At 41.4% G+C, this 20,909-nt stretch overlaps 1 protein-coding gene across 9 annotated transcripts in view; it reads right to left on the bottom strand.

Moving 5' to 3' along the window:
- Positions 1-515: 515 nt before the first annotated feature.
- Positions 516-20,909, bottom strand: part of arpp21 (cAMP-regulated phosphoprotein, 21) — a 414,287-nt gene continuing 393,893 nt past the window's right edge. For all 9 annotated transcript variants that reach the window (XM_063066324.1, XM_063066333.1, XM_063066342.1 and 6 more), the window contains one exon: positions 516-9,287. In XM_063066324.1, the coding sequence (XP_062922394.1) occupies positions 9,030-9,287 (258 nt within the window). In that variant the 3' untranslated portion in view covers positions 516-9,029. The remainder of the gene's footprint in view (positions 9,288-20,909) is intronic.

Genomic DNA, 20,909 nt, shown 5'->3' with positions numbered 1-20,909 from the left:
TTTTTGTATTTGCAGTTTGTTGCCTTTTGCATACTGGTTGTAAGACCGGTTGGTGTGGTCTTTCATTGATTCTATTATGGTTATAGGATTTATTGATTATACCTGCAAAAATGTTAATCTCAATATTGTATATGGTGACATATATGTACTTTGATAATAAGTTTACTTTGAACTTTGATAATACACCTGATTCTGATCAATGGCGAAGGTCAGTCAAACAGGACCTCACCCAAAATCAGTAATTACCACACGATAACGCCCACTTTGGTCACTGGATAGTGAATCAGAGTACACAACTGTTATTTTTGTCTGTCCTGTGTGAGGTTTTCAATTGATTCCATTGCTCTTCTTTGTACTTAATGTGAATGCCTGCAAGAAAATGAATCTCAGAGTAGTATATGGTGACATATATGTACTTTGATAATAAATTTACTTTGAACTTTGAGAAAGTAGGTGGAGCAGACAATCAAACTTTCTGTTGAATGATGGAGTCAGAGAGAAAGTTTTAACATCCTCAGTATTTACACAACACTCTTTATTGAAGCTGTATAAATACTTTCATACAATTTTCTTTATTTGCTATTATTATTCAAATAAAAAAGATTATAAAAAAAAACAAAAATTAAAAGTACATCCAACTATCCATCTAAAAATACATTGATTGTGTTGGTTATTCAAACTCTTGTTACCAGATAAATTTACAAATACGTTTATCTTACGCATATAGTGCGACAAATATAGAAAGACATGTTTACAGTTAAATCTGTGTTCAACATCCAAGGGAACATACTGGGGTGGAAGAAAAAGAATTTCAGCACCATAAGTTCATCAGGAAACTGGGATTGGGCCACCTCAATGCTTCTCACCTCAATGCTGAACTGACGCCACAAACCTACAGACTCGCTTTCAACGACTGGGCAACTCATACTCTCACTGCTTTTTTTTTTGTTTTATTATTATTTGCACAATTAGTCTTTTTTTTGCAAGTTGGTTGCTTGTTAGGTTTTGTGTGTAGTTTTCCACTGATTCTATTAAATGTCTGTTGGAAATTGAATCTCAAGGCAGTACTGTGTATGGTGACATACATACCTGATGATAAATTCAAGATTCAAGATCCATTTATCACATGTACTTCAAAACATACAGTGAAATGAATTGTTTTTGTCAAGACCATAATGTATAGGAACAGAATCAGGCCATCAGCCTATCATGGCTGATCCATTTCCCTCTCCTGCCTTCTCCCCGTAACCTTTCACACCCTGACAAATTAAGAACCTATCTACCTACACTTTAAATATACCTGATGACTTGGCCTCCACGGTCATCTGTGGCAACGAATTCCGCAGATTCACCAGTCTCTGGCTAATGAAATTCCTCCTCATCTCAGCGCACCTTTGGGTGTGTTAACAGCCAGCACACTTAAGCATACGCTGGGTGCAGCCTGCAAGCATCACCACACTCCCTGGCACCAACATACAATACCCACATTTACCTTCACTTTGACTTTGATCCCATTTTAGGCAGATATTTCAGGTGATCTAACAGCTTGCTGTGGGACTTACTGTAATCTCTTAATGCTCAGAATATTTCTGCCTAAGCAGAGATGTGACACAGTAGGAATTTTGAAGGTGAGATTGCATGGAAATGGCAGGATTTTAAACTGAACACATATCATGGGTGTCAGGCTAAGGCAGGGGATCACAACCTGGGGTCCTTGGCATAAAAAGGTTTGGGAACTCCTAGGTTAAGTAATTATTTTACTTCATGAACCTTACATATGAGCAATTAATCGTCTTAAATCCTCTGCCTATTTTAGTTCACAAGTTTGCAAAAATTTATGAATTAATTTTACGGAACTATTTAAGAGCCCAAATTCAAATAAAGAATTACTTAAGAGTAAAATGAATCTTTAATCCTAATTTATTATTACTGTTACTTAGAATGGGCGGGAATATTCTGATATTAGTGTAAGCAGAGACCTTATACTAACGTGTTTGAGTTTATTTATCTATTGATTGATTGAGGTACAGAATGGAATAGGCCCTTCTGGCCGTTGAACCACGCCGCCCAGCAATCTCCTCTCCATTTAACTCTAACCTAATGACGGGACAACTTACAAAGATCAATTAATCTACCATTTGGTAGACTTTTGGACTCTGGGAGGTAACCGGAGCACCTGGAGGAAACAGGCCTTACAGACAGTGGTAGGAACTGAACCTGGGTTGTAAAGCGTTGTGCTAACCAATACACTACCATATTGAGAGTGACAATAGCAAATGCCAAGTTAGGGCAGTCACATTGAATAACATTGAATTTTACGACCTTGTATACCAAGAACTGCAGGTTGAAGGTGTGCAAGGTCATAAATTTCAATGTTATTCTAATTAACAGATACTATAAAATATACAGTGCATAAGTTAAGGGATCTGGTCCAAAAAGAAATCAAAGAATGTCACATGCTTTCAGAACAGCATTCTACCTGAAAAGGACTTTTTAGAGGTTTGTTATGTAGCTGAACACTATCCAGTTACCTTCAGAGCATTATTTATATATTTATTGTAATTTATACTACATTTTAGGCATTTCAATGTATTGCTGCCACAAAACAACATATTTCACGATGTATGTCGGTGACAGTAAACCTGATTCTGATTTCAGCTGGCAATAAACTTAGATCATGACATCATTAGTGGAGGAAGATGCTACTCATCCTATTCTCCAGTGTATATGGTGCACTCAGAGGCTATTTTATTAGGAGCACCTGTATATCTGCTCATTAATGCAAATATCTAATCGGCCAGTCATGTGGCAGCAACACAATATGTAAAAGCACGTAGGCATGGTCAAGAGGTTCAGTTGTTGTTCAGACCGAACATCAGAATGGTGAAGTAATGTGATTTTGACCGTGAATGATTGTCGCTTACAGGCAGGCTGGTTTGAGTACCTCAGCAGCTGCTGATCTTCTGGGATTTTCACACGCAACGGTTTCTAGAGTTTATAGAGAATGGTGCGAATAATGATAAATGTGTGGGGCGAAAATGCCTTGTTAATGAGAAAGGTCAGAGGAGGATAAGCAGACTGGTTCAAGCTGACAGGAGGGCAACAAGAACTCAAAAAATGCCACATTACACCAGTTTGCGCAGAAGAGCATCTCTAAACACAGAACACATCGATCCTTGAAGTGGATGGGCTACAGCAGCAGAAGACCATGAACATACATTCATGGCCACGTTATTAGTGAAGATGGATTTTGCTTTCTCGAGGCAGTTCCTCCTGTAGATATATATAAATACTCAGTCCAGGAGTTGTATGAGACATTAGTCAGGCCTAATTTGGAGTACTGTGTACAGCTCTGGTCACCTACCTACAGGAAAGATCTCAATAAGATTGAAAGCATACAGAGAAAATTTACAAGGATGTTGCCAGGACTTGAGGACCTGAGTTATAGGGAATGTTTAAATAGGTTAGGACTTTATTCTCTAGGCTAAGGAATTATTTTACTTCATGAACCTGCATATGAGCAATTGATGACCTCAGCCTATTTTAGTTCACAAGTCTTCAAAAATCTGTAAGTTGATTTTAAGCAACTACATAAGAGCCCAAATTCAAATAAAGAGTTAATTAATATTAAAATAAAGCATTAATCCTAATTTAGACCATAAGACATAGGAGCAGAATTAGGCCATCTAGCCCATCGAGTCTGCTCCGCCATTCAATCATGGCTGATCCTTTTTTTTTTCTCCTCCTCAACCCCAGTTCTCGGCCTATCAATCTCCGCCTTAAATACACTCAACGACCTGGCCTCCACAGCAGCATGTGGCATTAATTTACTATTAATGTTACTTAGAATAGGGTGTAAATATTCAGATTCTAGTGCATGCAGACTAATACTTATACTTCTATGTTTGAGTTTACCTATTTATTTATTGAGATACCATGTGGAGTAGGCCCTTCCAGGACTTTTAGCCACGCCGCCCAGCGCCCCCCGATTTAACCCTAGCCTAACCACGGGACAACTTACAATGACCAATTAAGCTACCAACCAGTAAGTCTTTGGATTTTGCGAGGAAACCGGATCACCCTGAGGACATTATTGCCTAGATTATATGAAAATGAGCAGAGATTTGATTTGATAGAGATATACAAAGTTATGAGGAGTAAATGGAAGCAGCTTTTCCCACTGAGGTTGGGGGAGATTGGAACTAGAGTTCATGGGTTAAGGGTGAAAGGTGAAATGTTTAAGGGGAACCTGAGGTGGGACTTCTTCACTCAGAGGGTGGTGGTGCAAGTGGTGGATGTGGACCGATTTCGACATTTAAGAGAAGTTTGGATAAGTACATGGAGGGGAGGGAGTTTAGGTGCAGGTCAATGGGACTAGGCAGAATAATAGTTCAGCAAGTTTTTCTGCTGTAATACTCTATGACCATGATGAGAGTATTGTTATAAACCCTGTTATAGCTGTGATGCTCTCTAATCCCTTTGCTCATTTCCGATTAGAATCCAAATTTCAACCTAAAGGGAGCATTTACTTCAAATTAAGATGGTAAGGATGATATTTTGATAATGAGCTTTTCAAAAAGCATGTTTTCTTGATGTTATACCTGAGAGAGCAACGGAATTGATCCGATGGGTTATCACAATAATTTGCAATTTGTTTTCTTTTGCACATTGTCTATTTGTCAGCCTTTGTATAGTTTTCATAAATTCTATTGTATTTCCTTATTTTCTTGTAAATGCCTGTGAGATAATGAATCTCAAGTCATGATATGTTGATGTGTATATACATAATTAATAAATTTACTTTGACTTTGCAGGAGATGTATTAATGCACAATAAAGACATTAAAGGCTATGAAATCCTTTCCCAAAAGCTCAGAAGCAGAAATTTAATGAATTAAGCAAATCATCATCTGCCAAATCTATTATATAATGTTTGCAACTGGCTGATTAGAGCGAAGAAACATAAAGTTTCAGCTTACTGTATATTGATTAGGAAGGGGAAAGTTCAGTTGGAAATGTTGTGATCGCTGGAAAGTGTGAACATAGAACAGTACAACACAGGAACAGGCCCTTGGGCCCACAGTGTTATGCTGAACCAAATAAATTAATAATCAAAGGCCGTATAAACTAATCCCTTCTGACTACAGTGTCCACATCTTTCCATTTCCATCACATACATGTGACTATTTAAATGTCCCCCATATTTCAGCCTCTATCACCAGCCCAAGCAGCGCATTCCAGGCACCTGCTAATCTCCGTGTAAAAATACTTGCCTCTCGCATCTCCTTTTCACCTTAAATATATGCCCTCTGGTATTAGACATTTGGATCCCGTAAAAAAAAAAGATACTGTCTGTCTGCTCTCATAATCTTATAAATCTGTATACATCTCTCCTTAGCCTCCACCACTCCAGAGAAAACAACTCAAGTTTGCCCAGCCTCTCATTATAGCACGTGTGGTCGATGTCTGTTGGTTAATAGACTGAAACTGATTGGTATTGACACTGGTCTAATGAGCGGTCCCACTACTCCCACAATGCAAAAGTCACTTATCCATTGATGTTTTAGAGAAACACATCGAGGTTCCATTCATTTTATAAGCCTCAAGAGAAGGCTTGGGAAAGTAAATACAATACTGATGTACGGAGGGCTCTTGGGATCCAAGTCCACAGCTCCCTGAAAATGACTGTATGAGTCAAGGCACTGAGCTCAAGTGTGGAGAAGCTATGTTGCAGCTTTATAACATTCTAGTCAGGCCACATGTGGAGTACTGTGTTCAGTTCTGGTCGCCCCATTATAGGAAGGACGTGGAGGCTTTGGAGAGGGTGCAGAAGAGGTTCAGCACCATGCTCTCTGGATTAGAGGGCATGTGCACTAATTCACCAGTGGGTCATTGCCACTGGTGGCTGTGGAGGCCAAGTCTTTATGTATCTTTAAAGGCAGAGATTGATAGATTCTTGACTAGTCAGGGCATGAAGGCGGGAGATTGGTGCTGAGAGGGAAATGGATCAGCCATGATGAAATGGCAGAGCAGACTCGATGGGCCAAATGGTCTATTTCTGCTCCAGTATCTTATGGTCTGGTGGTCTTATGTACTGTAATGAGAAGTTGGACAAGTTATGATTGTTTTCTCTGGAACTCTGAAGGCTGAAGGTTGAGACATCTAATGCTATCTCTTTACAGCAGCCAGCTGTAAGATAGGGGTTCAATTCCTGCCAGTGAGTTTGTACATTTTCCCCGTGACCCCGTGAGTTTCCTCTAGGTGCTCCGGTTTCCTCCCACATTCCAAATGCCTACACGTTAGGAAAAGAATCTTTATTAGCAGAGGGCATGAGAGAAGGGCTAAGTTTAAAGGAGATGACCCAGAGAAGTTTATTCACACAGAGATGATGGGTGCCTGGATAGGGGCATTTAAGGGGCTTTTAGATAGGCACAATAATATGGAGGGGTATTGAGGGCAGAAGGGATTAATGTAACTAGACATCATTAATTGGCTCAGCAAAGCATCAGGGGCTGACCTGCTTGTTCACGTGCCGTACTGTTCTATGTTCTAGATCCCTTTATACCCTAACTTATTTCACAAATATAATTTTTCAAGAGTTCAAACTGCAGTACTATAATTTTTCTTTTACATGTATTCAAGCATCTTTGTTAAGCGTTACTTGGATTCCTATTCTTGAATCATGGGATCTTTTCCAGCTGCCTTTGTCCCCATCCCAAACACCATAAATTATACAAAACATGGGATAGAAAGAAAAAGCTTTAAGTTGTAACTCCTACAGGGATGTAAATTAGGGCTGGGAAACTGGTGGAATCAGTTCTGAGTCGTTCTCACTATTGTTTTTTTTTGCTCTATTTTTGCACTACTTGTTTATTTTTTTAATATTTTTCTTCTTGTAATTAATAGTTTTTTAATATAATGTATTGCACTGTACCACTGATGCAAAACAACAAAGTTCTCAACATATACCAATGATATTATTTTGATTCTGAAGTACTGAAATGAAACCGCATTTGTTTCCCCACCTCTCCACCCCACAACCCCTAAAAATCAGCTTTTGGAAATCTGGATACTGTTCAATGAACAGTATATTAATAAATATAAGAGGACTAGAATACAAAGGCAAGGGTGTAATGCTGTGGTATTGGTCAGGCCGCTTTTGGAGTATTATGAGCAGTTTTGGGCAATTTATGTGCTGGTAGAGGAGGTTCACGAGAATGATTCCGGGAATGAAAGGGTTAACATAGGAGTTGCATTCGAAGGATTGCAGCCTGTACTCGCTGGAGTTTAGAAGAATGAGGGGGCATCTCATTGAAACCTATCGAATACTGAAAGGCCTAGACAGACGGAGAAGAATGTTCCTATTGTGGAAATATTCCGAGGGCATAGCCTCAGAATACAAGAACGTCCCTTTAGAACAGAGATGTGATGTATCTGTGGAATTCATTGCCACATGCAGCTTCGGAAGTCAAGTCATTGGGTATTGTTAAAGCAGATGTTGAACAACAAATTTCATGACATATGTCGGTGATATTAAACCTGATTCTGATTTTGATAGGTTCTTGATTAGCAGGGGTGTCAAATATCACAGCGAGAAGACAGGAGAATGGGGCTGAGAGGGATAATAAATCAGCCATGATGGAATGGCAGAGCAGACTCGAGGGGCCAAATACTGCATTGTATCGAGTTCTCTTCCAATGTCTTATGGTCTTATGGTTTTAAATTGGAATAACAAACTGAGCAGTTTAGTTTGCTATGGGAGTATCCACACATGAAGACCTTATATCAAAGATTTCTATGGGAATCCAGTTGAAATCTAATTTCTCAACTCTTCAAATGCAAGCAAATTAAACGATCCAAAAATGAAATACTACATGTGGTGGAACTACAATATTAAATGCCATCTGTTTGTATCATAATTCAAATTTGCAATGGTTAATTCAATCTGGTGACTTAGAAACTTTAGAAAGCTTTAGAGGTTTCCCATAGGTCAGATATTACCTTGGATGGATCACAGAAAAGTCTTTTGTTAGTGTAGGAAGTTTCTAACACAAGAATATCTACCCTCAATAATAAAAAAAACTATTTCACATCGCACATTGACATCGTGAAGATCAGCAATACCATTAGTTCCAAAATATTAACCACCTTATAAAAATACTTATCTACGGAATTAACATCCTTGTCAATAGCTTTCTTATATAGATGGAATCTGGGGAGGGTCATTAAATTTAAGGTTTATCTACTGATGTGTCAAAGGTGGAGAAAAGCAAGCTATTTACCTAAACTTGCAAATGATTATTCTGATTAACGGTTGGTTTAGGATGAGGAAACATGTATTTTACTGTACAATAATAAATATGCAAATAAACATAAGAGTCTTACTTCATTAATGGCTGCAACTTCAGTGCAAAAAAATGAATTAGCAGCTGGCTTCCGAACAACATTTGAACTCCTGTCAAAAACACTTAAGAACTGTCACTTAACTAATTGAACTGTCAAGAGAGAAAACCAATCACATGGTAGAAATGTGACCTTTATCCATGAGGTCAAATAGTTTTATTGTGAATAAGCACTACAATACAGTATATATCCATTTAAAAAACTCTATAATATCTATAAATTATCCCTTCCATTCAGCAATTCCTTCTCTTTCAGCTTTGGTACAATGTATATTTTAATATAATTAATTTAATACTTTTCAGCTTCACAAACTCAACACGAAGTACAAAACTAATCAGTATCGGGATATTACAATCTACACAGTGGCACCCACCAGTAGGAGACATCTTATCCCAGATATTCCATGTCATTTCGCTACGCTACAAAGGCATACCTAGCAAGGACATGACTACGCTGCACCAGTAACCAACATTTTTTTTAAATATAACTTTACTTTTTAAACAGTACCAGCAGTGATTTACTGAGAATTTAAATTCTAGTTCCTCGAATGATGTTCCAAATATTCTTTTTTTTTTCAAGTTACCATGTCCATAAATGCTTTTGTCTTTGATATCCTACCACACTGTTTCAGTATTTAACCTGCCATCCGGTGCTGCTGATGTTTGTACAGTTTGCCCTGCAGTTAGCAGGGAGTACTGGTATGTTACTGGCAGGGCAGTGGGGTGTGACCAACCTCAGGTTGTTTTGAGGAGAAGGAGGTATTACATTGCAGTAGACAGACATTCCAGTAGCTGGAAGTGTTCCTTGACCTGACTGATTGGACAGTACGATTGTCTGTGGGTATGATTGTTGAGACATCCCTTGAGAACTCTGAGTCATCGGCACCTAGGAGTAAAATCAGAACAGGTTACACAACTGTCAGGTTAACGCTGATCTCGTTATCAGCATTGATCAGAACAGGCCAATTCAATTTCTGTTGCTGCAGTAATGCTTTGGGTTACTGATGACACCACTGCTGTGGGCCGTATCAAAGGCGGTAATGAATCAGCATATGGGGGAGATTGAAAATTTGGCTGAGCGGTGTCATAACATCAACCTCTCACTCAATGTCAGCAAGACCAAGGAATTGATTATTGACTTCTGGAGAGGAAAACCAGACGTCCATGAGCTGATCTTCATTGGAGGATCAGAGGTGGAGGGGTTAAGCAACTTTAAATTCCTGGGTGTTTCTATTTCAGAGGATCTGTTCTGGATCCAGCATTCAAGTGCAACTGCAAAGAAAGCACAGCAGCACCTCTGCTTCCTTAGGATTTTGCAAAGATTCAGCATGACATCTAAAACTCTGACAAACTTCTATTGATGTGTAATGGAGAATATATTGACTGGCTGCATCACCACCTGGTATGGGAACACCAATACCCTTGGAAGGAAAATCCTACAAAAAGGTAGTGGATTTGGTGCAGTACATCATGGGTAAAACCCTCCCAACTATGAGCACATCTACATGAAACGCTGTCGTAGGAAAGCAGCAGCCATCATCAGAGATCCTCACCACCCAGGCTATGGTCCTTTCTTGCCGCTGTCATCAGGTAAAAGGTACAAGAGCCTCAGGAAAAATTAGTACCCCTCAACCATCAGGCTCTTGAACAAAAGAGGTTAACTACACTTACTTGCCCATTCATTGAGATGCTCCCACAACCAATGATTTCATTTTAAGGGCTCTTCGCCTCGTTATCTCATGTTTTTATTATTTATTGCTATTTATTTATATTTGCATTTGCACAGGTTGGTATCTTCTGCACTCTAGTTGATCCTTCATTGATCCTGTTATAATTACTATTCTATAAATTTGCTGAGTATTCTCACAGGAAAATGAATCTCAGGGTTGTATATGGTGACATATATATACTTTGATAATAAAATTTATTTTGACTTTGAAAATTTACTTCAAAAAAATAGCAATTAAAGATTACTTTTATATGTCACATGTACATTGAAATGTCAAAACATTGAGCGAAATGCATTGTTTGGGTCAACAACTAATACAGTCTTGATACTGGCATCAATATAGGTAGCAGCAGAGATACAGAGGAGCAGATTGGGAGGCAGATTTTGGAAAGGTGCAAAAATAACAGGGTTGTTATCATGGGTGACTTTAACTTCCCTAATATTGATTGGCACCTGATTAGTTCCAAGGGTTTAGATGGGGCAGAGTTTGTTAAGTGTGTCCAGGATGGATTCCTGTCGCAGTATGTGGACAGGCCGACCAGGGGGAATGCCATACTAGATCTAGTACTAGGTAATGAACCGGGTCAGATCACAGATCTCTCAGTGGGTGAGCATCTGGGGGACAGTGACCACCACTCCCTGGCCTTTAGCATTATCATGGAAAAGGACAGAATCAGAGAGGACAGGAAAATTTTTAATTGGGGAAAGACAAATTATGAGGCTGTAAGGCTAGAACTTGCGGGTGTGAATTGGGATGATGTTTTTGCAGGGAAATGTACTATGGACATGTGGTCGATGTTTAGAGATCTCTTGCGGGATGTTAGGGATAAATTTGTCCCGGTGAGGAAGATAAAGAATGGTAGGGTGAAGGAACCATGGGTGACAAGTGAGGTGGAAAATCTAGTCAGGTGGAAGAAAGCAGCATACATGAGGTTTAGGAAGCAAGGATCAGATGGGTCTATTGAGGAATATAGGGAAGCAAGAAAGGAGCTTAAGAAGGGGCTGAGAAGAGCAAGAAGGGGGCATGAGAAGGCCTTGGCGAATAGGGTAGAGGAAAACCCCAAGGCATTCTTCAATTATGTGAAGAAAAAAAGGATGACAGGAGTGAATGTAGGACTGATTAGAGATAAAGGTAGGAAGATGTGCCTGGAGGCTGTGGAAGTGAGCGAGGTCCTCAATGAATACTTCTCTTTGGTATTCACCAATGAGAGGGAACTTGATGATGGTGAGGACAATATGAGTGAGGTTGATGTTCTGGAACATGTTGATATTAGGGGAGAGGAGGTGTTGGAGTTGTTAAAATACATTAGGACAGATAAGTCCCCGGGGCCTGACGGAATATTCCCCAGGCTGCTCCACGAGGCGAGAGAAGAGATTACTGAGCCTCTGGCAAGGATCTTTATGTCCTTGGTTGTCCACGGGAATGGTACCAGAGGATTGGAGGGAGGCGAATGTTGTCCCCTTGTTCAAAAAAGGTAGTAGGGATAGTTCGGGTAATTATAGACCAGTGAGCCTTACATCTATGGTGGGAAAGCTGTTGGAAAAGATTCTTAGAGATAGGATCTATAGGCACTTAGAGAATTATGGTCTGATCAGGGACAGTCAGCATGGCTTTGTGAAGGGCAGATCATGTCTAACAAGCCTGATAGAGTTCTTTGAGGAGGTGACCAGTCATATAGATGAGAGAAGTGCAGTGGATGTGATCTATATGGATTTTAGTAAGGCATTTGACAAGGTTCCACATGGTAGGCTTATTCAGAAAGTTAGAAGGCATGGGATCCAGGGAAGTAACCCCACTTTTTAAAAAAGGAGGGAGAGAGAAACCGGGGAATTATAGGCCGGTTAGCCTAATGTCGGTGGTGGGGAAACTGCTGGAGTCAGTTATCAAGGATGTGATAACAGCACATTTGGAAAGCGGTGAAATGATCGGACAAAGTCAGCATGGATTTGTGAAAGGAAAATCATGTCTGACGAATCTCATAGAATTTTTTGAGGATGTAACTAGTAGAGTGGATAGGGGAGAACCAGTGGATGTGGTATATTTGGATTTTCAAAAGGCTTTTGACAAGGTCCCACATAGGAGATTAGTGTGCAAACTTAAAGCACACGGTATTGGGGGTAAGGTATTGGTGTGGGTGGAGAATTGGTTAGCAGACAGGAAGCAAAGAGTGGGAATAAACGGGACCTTTTCAGAATGGCAGGCGGTGACTAGTGGGGTACCGCAAGGCTCAGTGCTGGGACCCCAGTTGTTTACAATATATATTAATGACTTGGATGAGGGAATTAAATGCAGCATCTCCAAGTTTGCGGATGACACGAAGCTGGGTGGCAGTGTTAGCAGTGAGGAGGATGCTAAGAGGATGCAGGGTGACTTGGATAGGTTGGGTGAGTGGGCAAACTCATGGCAGATGCAATTTAATGTGGATAAATGTGAAGTTATCCACTTTGGTGGCAAAAATAGGAAAACAGATTATTATCTGAATGGTGGCCGATTAGGAAAAGGGGAGGTGCAACGAGACCTGGGTGTCATTATACACCAGTCATTGAAAGTGGGCATGCAGGTACAGCAGGCGGTGAAAAAGGCGAACGGTATGCTGGCATTTATAGCGAGAGGATTTGAGTACAGGAGCAGGGAGGTACTACTGCAGTTGTACAAGGCCTTGGTGAGACCACACCTGGAGTATTGTGTGCAGTTTTGGTCCCCTAATCTGAGGAAAGACATCTTTGCCATAGAGGGAGTACAAAGAAGGTTCACCAGATTGATTCCTGGGATGGCAGGTCTTTCATATGAAGAAAGACTGGATGAACTGGGCTTGTACTCGTTGGAATTTAGAAGATTGAGGGGGGATCTGATTGAAACGTATAAGATCCTAAAGGGATTGGACAGGCTAGATGCGGGAAGATTGTTCCCGATGTTGGGGAGGTCTAGAACGAGGGGTCACAGTTTGAGGATAGAGGAGAAGCCTTTTAGGACCGAGGTTAGGAAAAACTTCTTCACACAGAGAGTGGTGAATCTGTGGAATTCTCTGCCACAGCAAACTGTTGAGGCCAGTTCATTAGCTATGTTTAAAAGGAAGTTAGATATGGCCCTTGTGGCTACAGGGGTCAGGGGGTATGGAGGGAAGGCAGGGTTCTGAGTTGGATGATCAGCCATGATCATAATAAATGGCGGTGCAGGCTCGAAGGGCCGAATGGCCTACTCCTGCACCTATTTTCTATGTTTCTATGTTTCTATGTTTCTAAGTTTGGCCAGGTAGGTTCAGAATTGGCTTGCCTGCAGAAGGCAGAGGGTGGTGGTGGAGGGACTACATTCAGATTGGAGGATTGTGACTAGTGGTGTCCCACAAGGATCTGTTCTGAGACCTCTACTTTTCGTGATTTTTATTAACGACCTGGATGTGGGGGTAGAAGGGTGGGTTGGCAAGTTTGCAGACGTCACAAAGGTTGGTGGTGTTGTAGATAGTGTAGAGGATTGTCAAAGACATTGATAGGGTGCAGGAAGGGGCTGAGAAGTGGCAGATAGAGTTCAACCCGGAAAAGTGTGAGGTGGTATGCTTTGGAAGGACAAACTCCAAGGCAGAGTACAAAGTAAATGGCAGGATACTTGGTAGTGTGGAGGAGCAGAGGGATCTCGGGGTACATGTCCACAGATCCCTGAAAGTTGCCTCAGAGGGGGATAGGGTAGTTAAGAAAGCTTATGGGGTGTTAGCTTTCATAAGTCGAGGGATAGAGTTTAAGAGTCGCGATGTAATGATGCAGCTCTATAAAACTCTGGTTAGGCCACACTTGGAGTACTGTGTCCAGTTCGGGTCACCTCACTATAGGAAAGATGTGGAAGCATTGGAAAGGGTACAAAGGAGATTTACCAGGATGCTGCCCGGTTTAGAAAGTATGGATTATGATCAGAGATTAAGAGAGTTAGAGCTTTACTCTTTGAAGAGAAGGAGGATGAGAGGAGACATGATAGAGGTGTACAAGATAATAAGAGGAATAGATAGATTGGATAGCCAGCACCTCTTCCCCAGGGCACCACTGCTCAATACAAGAGGACATGGCTTTAAGGTAAGGGGTGGGAAGTTCAAGGGGGATATTAGAGGAAGGTTTTTTACTCAGAGAGTGGTTGGTGCGTGGAATGCACTGCCTGAGTCAGTGGTGGAGGCAGATACACTAGTGAAGTTTAAGAGACTACTAGACAGGTATATGGAGGAATTTAAGGTGGGGGGTTATATGGGAGGCAGGGTTTGAGGGTCAGCACAACATTGTGGGCCGAAGGGCCTGTACTGTGCTGTACTATTCTATGTTCTATGTAATATAACATTCCCACAATTTATGAACCTACTAATCCATAATCCATGGCATATTGGCCTTCATAAATCAAAGAGGTGGTGCAAGAACAGGCATTTAAGAGACTCTCAGTAAGTAGCACCTGGATGAAAGATGGAGGGCTATGTAGGAGGGAAGGTTAGATTGATCTTGGAATAAGTTAAAAGATAGGGACAAAATTGTGGGCTGAAGGGCCAGTACTGTGATGTACTTTTCTATGTTCTGTGTATTTTCCAGCTCGAGATGAAGCTGAAATTGAGCAACATTTTAACCAAAGTTATTCATACATTAACATGAGAAAGTCTGCAGATTGTGGAAATCTAAAGCAACATTCACAAAATGCTGGAGGAACTCAGCAGGTCAGGCAGCGTCTATGGAAATGAATAAACAGTTGGCATTTTGGGCTGAGACCCTTCTTCAGGACTGCGAAGGAAGGAGGAAGATGCCAGAATAAAAAGGGGAAGGAGGATAGCTAGAAGGTGAAAGGAAAAGCCAGGTGAGTGAGAAAGATAAAGGGCTGGAGGGGAAGAATCTGATAGGAGAGGAGAGTGGGCCACAGGGGAAAGGGAAGGAGGAGGGGCTTCACCAGGAGGTGATAGGCAGGTAAGAAGAGGTAAGAGGCTTGAGTGGGGAAGAGTAGATGAGGGAAGCGGGAGGGAATTTTCTTTACTGGAAGGAGAAATCGACATGTCATCAGGTTAATGCTGTTCTCATTAACAGTATTGATCAGAACAGGCCAATTCAATTACATGTTGATGGCAATAATGCATTGGATTTAAAAAAAATTTGCAATTAATAATTGGAGGTTAGTTTTAATCATTTATTTCCAGTTCCTAAAGTTCCCATTTTGTTGATTTTCCCGTGGTCTGCAAGAAATCAGTTATTTGGCATCACTGTATGCAAGTTCTGGCTCTTCATCCATTACTTTGAACAGAATGGACAAGGAATAGCTGCCCCTGAAATGTAAAGCCTGATATAAGGCTGGCATGGACTAGATGGGTGAAGGACGTGCTTCTATGCTGTAGTGCTCCATGGCCTAACTGGATAGGTACATGGGTAGGCAGGTTGATTGGCACTATGCAGAATATTAGTTCGCACAGATTAGATGGGCCAAAGAGCCTCTTTTTATGTTCCATGACTCTACGTGGCCTAATTGGATAGGATATGGATGGGAGGGGTATGGTTGCAAATTGAGCTGGAAAAGGCATTTAATAAGGGTAATGACACAATTGTAATGGGGGACTTTAATATGCAAGGGGATTGGGAAAACCAGGCTGATGTCAGATCACAAGAGAAGGAATTTGTTTGAATGCCTATGAGACGGCTTTTAGAGCAGCTTGTGCTTGAGCCTACTCGGGGAAAGGCTATCTTAGATTGGGTGTTGTGTAATAACCCAGATCTTATTAAGGAGCTTAATGTAAATGAACCCTTAGGAGGCAGTGATCACAATATGATTGAATTCATACTTTGAGAAGGAGAATCATAACTCACATGTATCAGTAGCGCAATGGAATAAAGGGAATTAGAGACATGAGAGAGGAGCTTGCCCAGTTAGATTGGAGGAGGATACTGACAGGGATAATGGCAGAGCAGAGATGGCTGAAGATTCTGGGAAGAGTTCACAAGGTGCAGGATAAATATGTTCCACAGGGGAAGAAGTTCTCAAATCACAAATGGTTCTTAAAGTTAAATTGGATAGATATATGGACAGGAAAGGAATGGAGGGTTAAGGGCTGAGTGCAGGTTGGTGGGACTAGGTGAGAGTAAGAGTTCGGCATGGATTAGAAGGGCCGAGATGGCCTGTTTCTGTGCTGTAATTTGTTATATGTTATATGGCAGGGGTAGGCAACCGTGGCTGACAAAGGAAGTTAACGACTGCATCAAAGCCAAGGGAAGGGCATATAAGGTAGCAAAAGTAAGTGGGAAGTTGGATGATTGGGAAGATTTTAAAATCCAACAAAAGGCAACTAAAAAATGTATAAGAAGGGAAAGGATGAAATATGAGGGAAGACTAGCCAATAATATAAAGGAGGATACTAGAAGTTTTTTCAGTTATATGAAGAGTAAAAGGAAGGTGAGAGTTGATATTGGACCACTGGAAAATGATGCTGGTGAGGTAGTAATGGGGGACAAAGAAATAGCAGATGAACTTAATGGGTACTTTGCATCTGTCTTCACTATGGATGACACTGTCAGTGTGCCAGAGGTCTGTGAGTTTCAGGGAGCAGGAGTGAGTGCCATTGCTGTTACAAACGACAAAGTGCTAGGCAAACTCAAAGGTCTTAAGGTCACCTGGATCAGATGGACTACATCCCAGCATCCCGAGAGAGGTTGCTGAAGAGATAACGGATGCATTGGTCATGATCTTTCAAGAATCACTTGATTTTGGCCTGGTCCCGGAGGACTGGAAGATTGCAAATGTCACTCCACTCTTTAAGAAGGGAGGAAAGCAAAAGAAAGGAAGTTATAGGCCAATTAGCCTAACCTCAGCAGTTGGTAAAGTGTTGGAGTCCATTATTAAGGATGAGTTTTCGAGGTACTTGGATACTAATGAGAAAGTAAGTCAAAGTCAGCATGGTTTCTGTAAAAGGAAATCTTGCCTGACAAATCTGTTAGTGTTCTCCGAGAAAGTAACAAGCAGGGTGGACAAGGGAGAGGCAAGGGATGTCATTTGCTTGGATTTTCACAAGGCATTTGATAAGGTGCCACATATGAGGTTGCTTAACAAGATGAAATCCTATGACATTCCAGGAAAATACTAGCATGGATAGCGGAATGGCTGACAGTTAGGAGGGAGCGAGTGGGAATAAAAGGGACCTTTTCTGGTTGGCCACCAGTGACTAGTGGTGTTCCACAGAGGTCGTATTGGGACTGCTACTTTACACATTGTTTGTTGTTGATTTAGATGGTGGAATTAATGGCTTTGTAGCAAATTTTGTGGATGATACGAAGATAGGTGGAGGGGTAGGTAGTGCTGAGGAAGCAATGCGATTGCAGCAGGACTTAGACAAATTGGAAGAATGGGCAAAAAAAGTGGCAGATGGAATACAGTGTTGGGAAATGTATGATAATGCATTTTGGTAAAAGGAACAATAGTGCAGACTATAATCTAAAAGGTTCAAACATCAGAGGTGCAGAGGGACTTGGGAGTCCTTGTGCAAGACTCCCAGAAGGTTAACTTACAGATTGAGCCTGTGGTAAAGAAAGCAAATGCAATGTTGGCATTTATTTCAAGGGGAATGGAACATAAAAACAAGGAGATAATGCTGAGGCTTTGTAAGACACTAGTCAGGCCACACTTGGAGTACTGTCAAGAGTTTTGGGCCCCATATTTCAGAAAGGATGTGCGGTCATTGGAGAGTCCAGAGGGGGTTCACGAGGGTGATTGTAGGAATAAAGTGGTCTGAGGAGTGTGAGACAGTCCTTCCAGGTGAGGTGACACTTCACCTGTGAGTCGGCTGGTGTGATATACTGCGTCCGGTGCTCCCGGTGCGGCCTTATTTATATAGGTGAGACCCGACGCAGACTGGGAGATCGTTTTGCTGAACACCTATGCTCTGTCTGCCAGAGAAAGCAGGATCTCCCAGTGGCCACACATTTTAATTCCACGTCCCATTCCCATTCTGATATGTATCCGAGGCCTCCTCCACTGTCATGATGAAGCCACGCTCAGGTTGGAGGAACAACACCTTATATTCTGTCTGGGTAGCCTCCAACCTGTGGCATGAACATTGACTTCTCTAACTTCCATTAATGCCCCTCCTCCCCTTCTTATCCCATCCTTCCTTTATTTATTTATTTATCTATCCATCCATCCATCCTTTTTTTTCCTCTCTCTGTCCCTCTCACAATAACTCCTTGCCTGCTCTCCATCTTCCTCTGGTGCTCCCCTCCCCCTTTCTTTCTCCCTAGGCCTCCCATCCCATGATCCGCTCCCTTCTCCAGCCTTGTATCCCTTTTGTCAACCTTCCAGCTCTTAGCTTTATCCCTCCCCCTCCTGTCTCCTCCTATCATTTCAAATCTCCTCCTCCCCCTCCCACTTTCAAATCTCTTACTAGCTCTTCTTTCAGTTAGTCCTGATGAAGGGTCTCGGCCCGAAACGTCGAATGTGCTTCTTCCTATGGATGCTGCCTGGCCTGCTGCGTTCCACCAGCATTTTGTGTGTGTTGCTTGAATTTCCAGCATCTGCAGATATTCTCGTGTTTGAGGAGTGTTTGACAGCTTTGGGCCTATACTCACTAGACTTTACGAAAATGCAGGGGGGATCTCATTGAAATCTATCGAATATTGAAAGGACTAGATAGGGTGGATGTGGAGAGGATGTTTCCTGTGGTCGGGGTATCCAGAACTTGAGGGCAGAGCCTCAAAAGTGAGGAGCGACCCTTTTGAACAGAGGTAGGGAGGAATTTTTTTAGCTAGAGAGTAGTAAATCTGCGGAAAGCTCTGCCACAGAATGCAGTGGAGGCTAAGTTCGTGTGTATATTTAAGGTGAAAGTTGATCATTTCCTGATCGGTCAAGGCATTAAAGGATATGGCAATAAGGTAGGTGCAGAGGGTTAAATGGGATCCAGGATCAGCCATGATGGAATGGCGGAGCAGACTCTATGGGCTAAATGGCCTAATTTTGCTCCTAAGTCTTATGGTCCAGGTACAGGTCGATGGCACTGTGTTATTATGTATGGATAATAAAGAACTTAAGTCCCCCGTGGGGAACATGAGCCGTTCACCGGGAACTGGAAGCTACAATGGTTCCCTGCAGTTGCGTATGCACATGGTTGAGAAGCAGTTCAGTAATAAAACGTTCTGACATAAACCCACACCGAGTTTGTCTTTAATAAGAACAAATCTAAGATATATAATGAACTGCATGGGTTTCCTCTGGGTTCTCTGGCTTCCTCGCACAGGCCAGAGATGTATGGATCAGTAGGTTAATTGGTCATTGTAAGCTATCCTGTGACTAGACTAATGTTAAATAGACAGGTTGCTAGGCAGAGCTGCTCATTTTGCCATAAGGGCCTGTTCAGTGCTGTATCTCCAAAGACCTGGAGTAATAAATCTACTAGTGATAATCCAGCATCATATGTTCAAGGTGAAATTTCTCTGAGGCATGCTAATGAATTTAATACAGCAGACGCACAGTCTGGCAGATTAAATTGATAAAATGGTAAACAATCACAAAGGTGAGAATGACTTTCACCTCTACAGACAAAGCAGTCTATGGTCTGGCTTTGTCCACAGAAGGCTAGTGACCTCCATTGGAAAGGAAAAGCTGCAAAATACTGTACATTGGCCCTTAGAGAGATGGGCAGGAGCAGATTCCTTGTATGATACCTTGTGTTGCTTCTGAACTGATTCCATAACCTAACGACTCTAGAAGACTCATTTCTCTGTATTCTCATTTCTTTGTCTACAGCTTGTCTTCATTTGCACATTGATTGCTCTGTGTGTAGTTTTTAATTGATTTTATTGTATTTCAAAGTTCAAAGATCAAAGTATATTTTGTTATCAAAGTTGTCATATATAACCCTGAGATTCATTTTGGTGTTGGGATACTCAGCAAATCTATAGAATAGTAACTATAACAGGATCAATGAAAGATCAACTAGAGTGCAGAAGACAAGAAACTGTGCAAATGCAAATATAAATAAATAGCAATAAATATCAAGAACATGAGATAAAGAGTCCTTAAAGTGAGATCATTGGTTGTGGGAACATATAAATGATGGGGCAGGCGAGTGTAGTTATCCCCTTTTATTGAAGAGTCCGATGGTTGAGGGGTAGTGACTATTCCTGAACCCAGTGGTGCGGGTTCTGAGGCTCTTGAGCTTTCAGAATCAGAATCAGAATCAGGTTTATTATCACCGGCATGTGACGTGCAATTTGTTAACAGCAGCAGCAGTTCAATGCAATACAGAATATAGAGGAGAAAAAAATAATAAGTATGTAAATCAATTACAGGATATGTATACTGAATAGATTAAAAATGTGCAAAAAACAGAAATACTGTATAGTTAAAAAAAAGTGAGGTAGTGTTCATGGGTTCAATGTCCATTTAGGAATCGGATGGCAGAGGGGAAGAAGCTGTTCCTGAATCACTGAGTGTGTGCCTGCAGGCTTCTGTACCTCCTACCTGCTGGTAACAGTGAGAAAAGGGCATCCCCTGGGTGCTGGAGATCCTTAATAATGGACGCTGCCTTTCTGAGACACCGCTCCCTGAAGATGTCCTGGGTACTTTGTAGGCTAGTGCCCAAGATGGAGCTGACTAGATTTACAAGCCTCTGCAGCTTCTTGCGGTCCTGTGCAGTAGCCGCCCCATACCAGACAGTGATGCAGCCTGTCAGAATGCTCTCCATGGTACAACCATAAAAGTTTTTGAGTGTATTTGTTGACATGCCAAATCTCTTCAAACTTCTAATAAAGTATAGCTGCTGTCTTGCCTTCTTTTTAACTACATCA

This window comes from Mobula hypostoma, chromosome 1, assembly GCF_963921235.1.
Source record: "Mobula hypostoma chromosome 1, sMobHyp1.1, whole genome shotgun sequence".
NCBI classification, from domain to species: domain Eukaryota; kingdom Metazoa; phylum Chordata; class Chondrichthyes; order Myliobatiformes; family Myliobatidae; genus Mobula; species Mobula hypostoma.
Note: the sequence above shows the minus strand (reverse complement) of the source record. Positions and strands in the feature narration are given on the sequence as shown.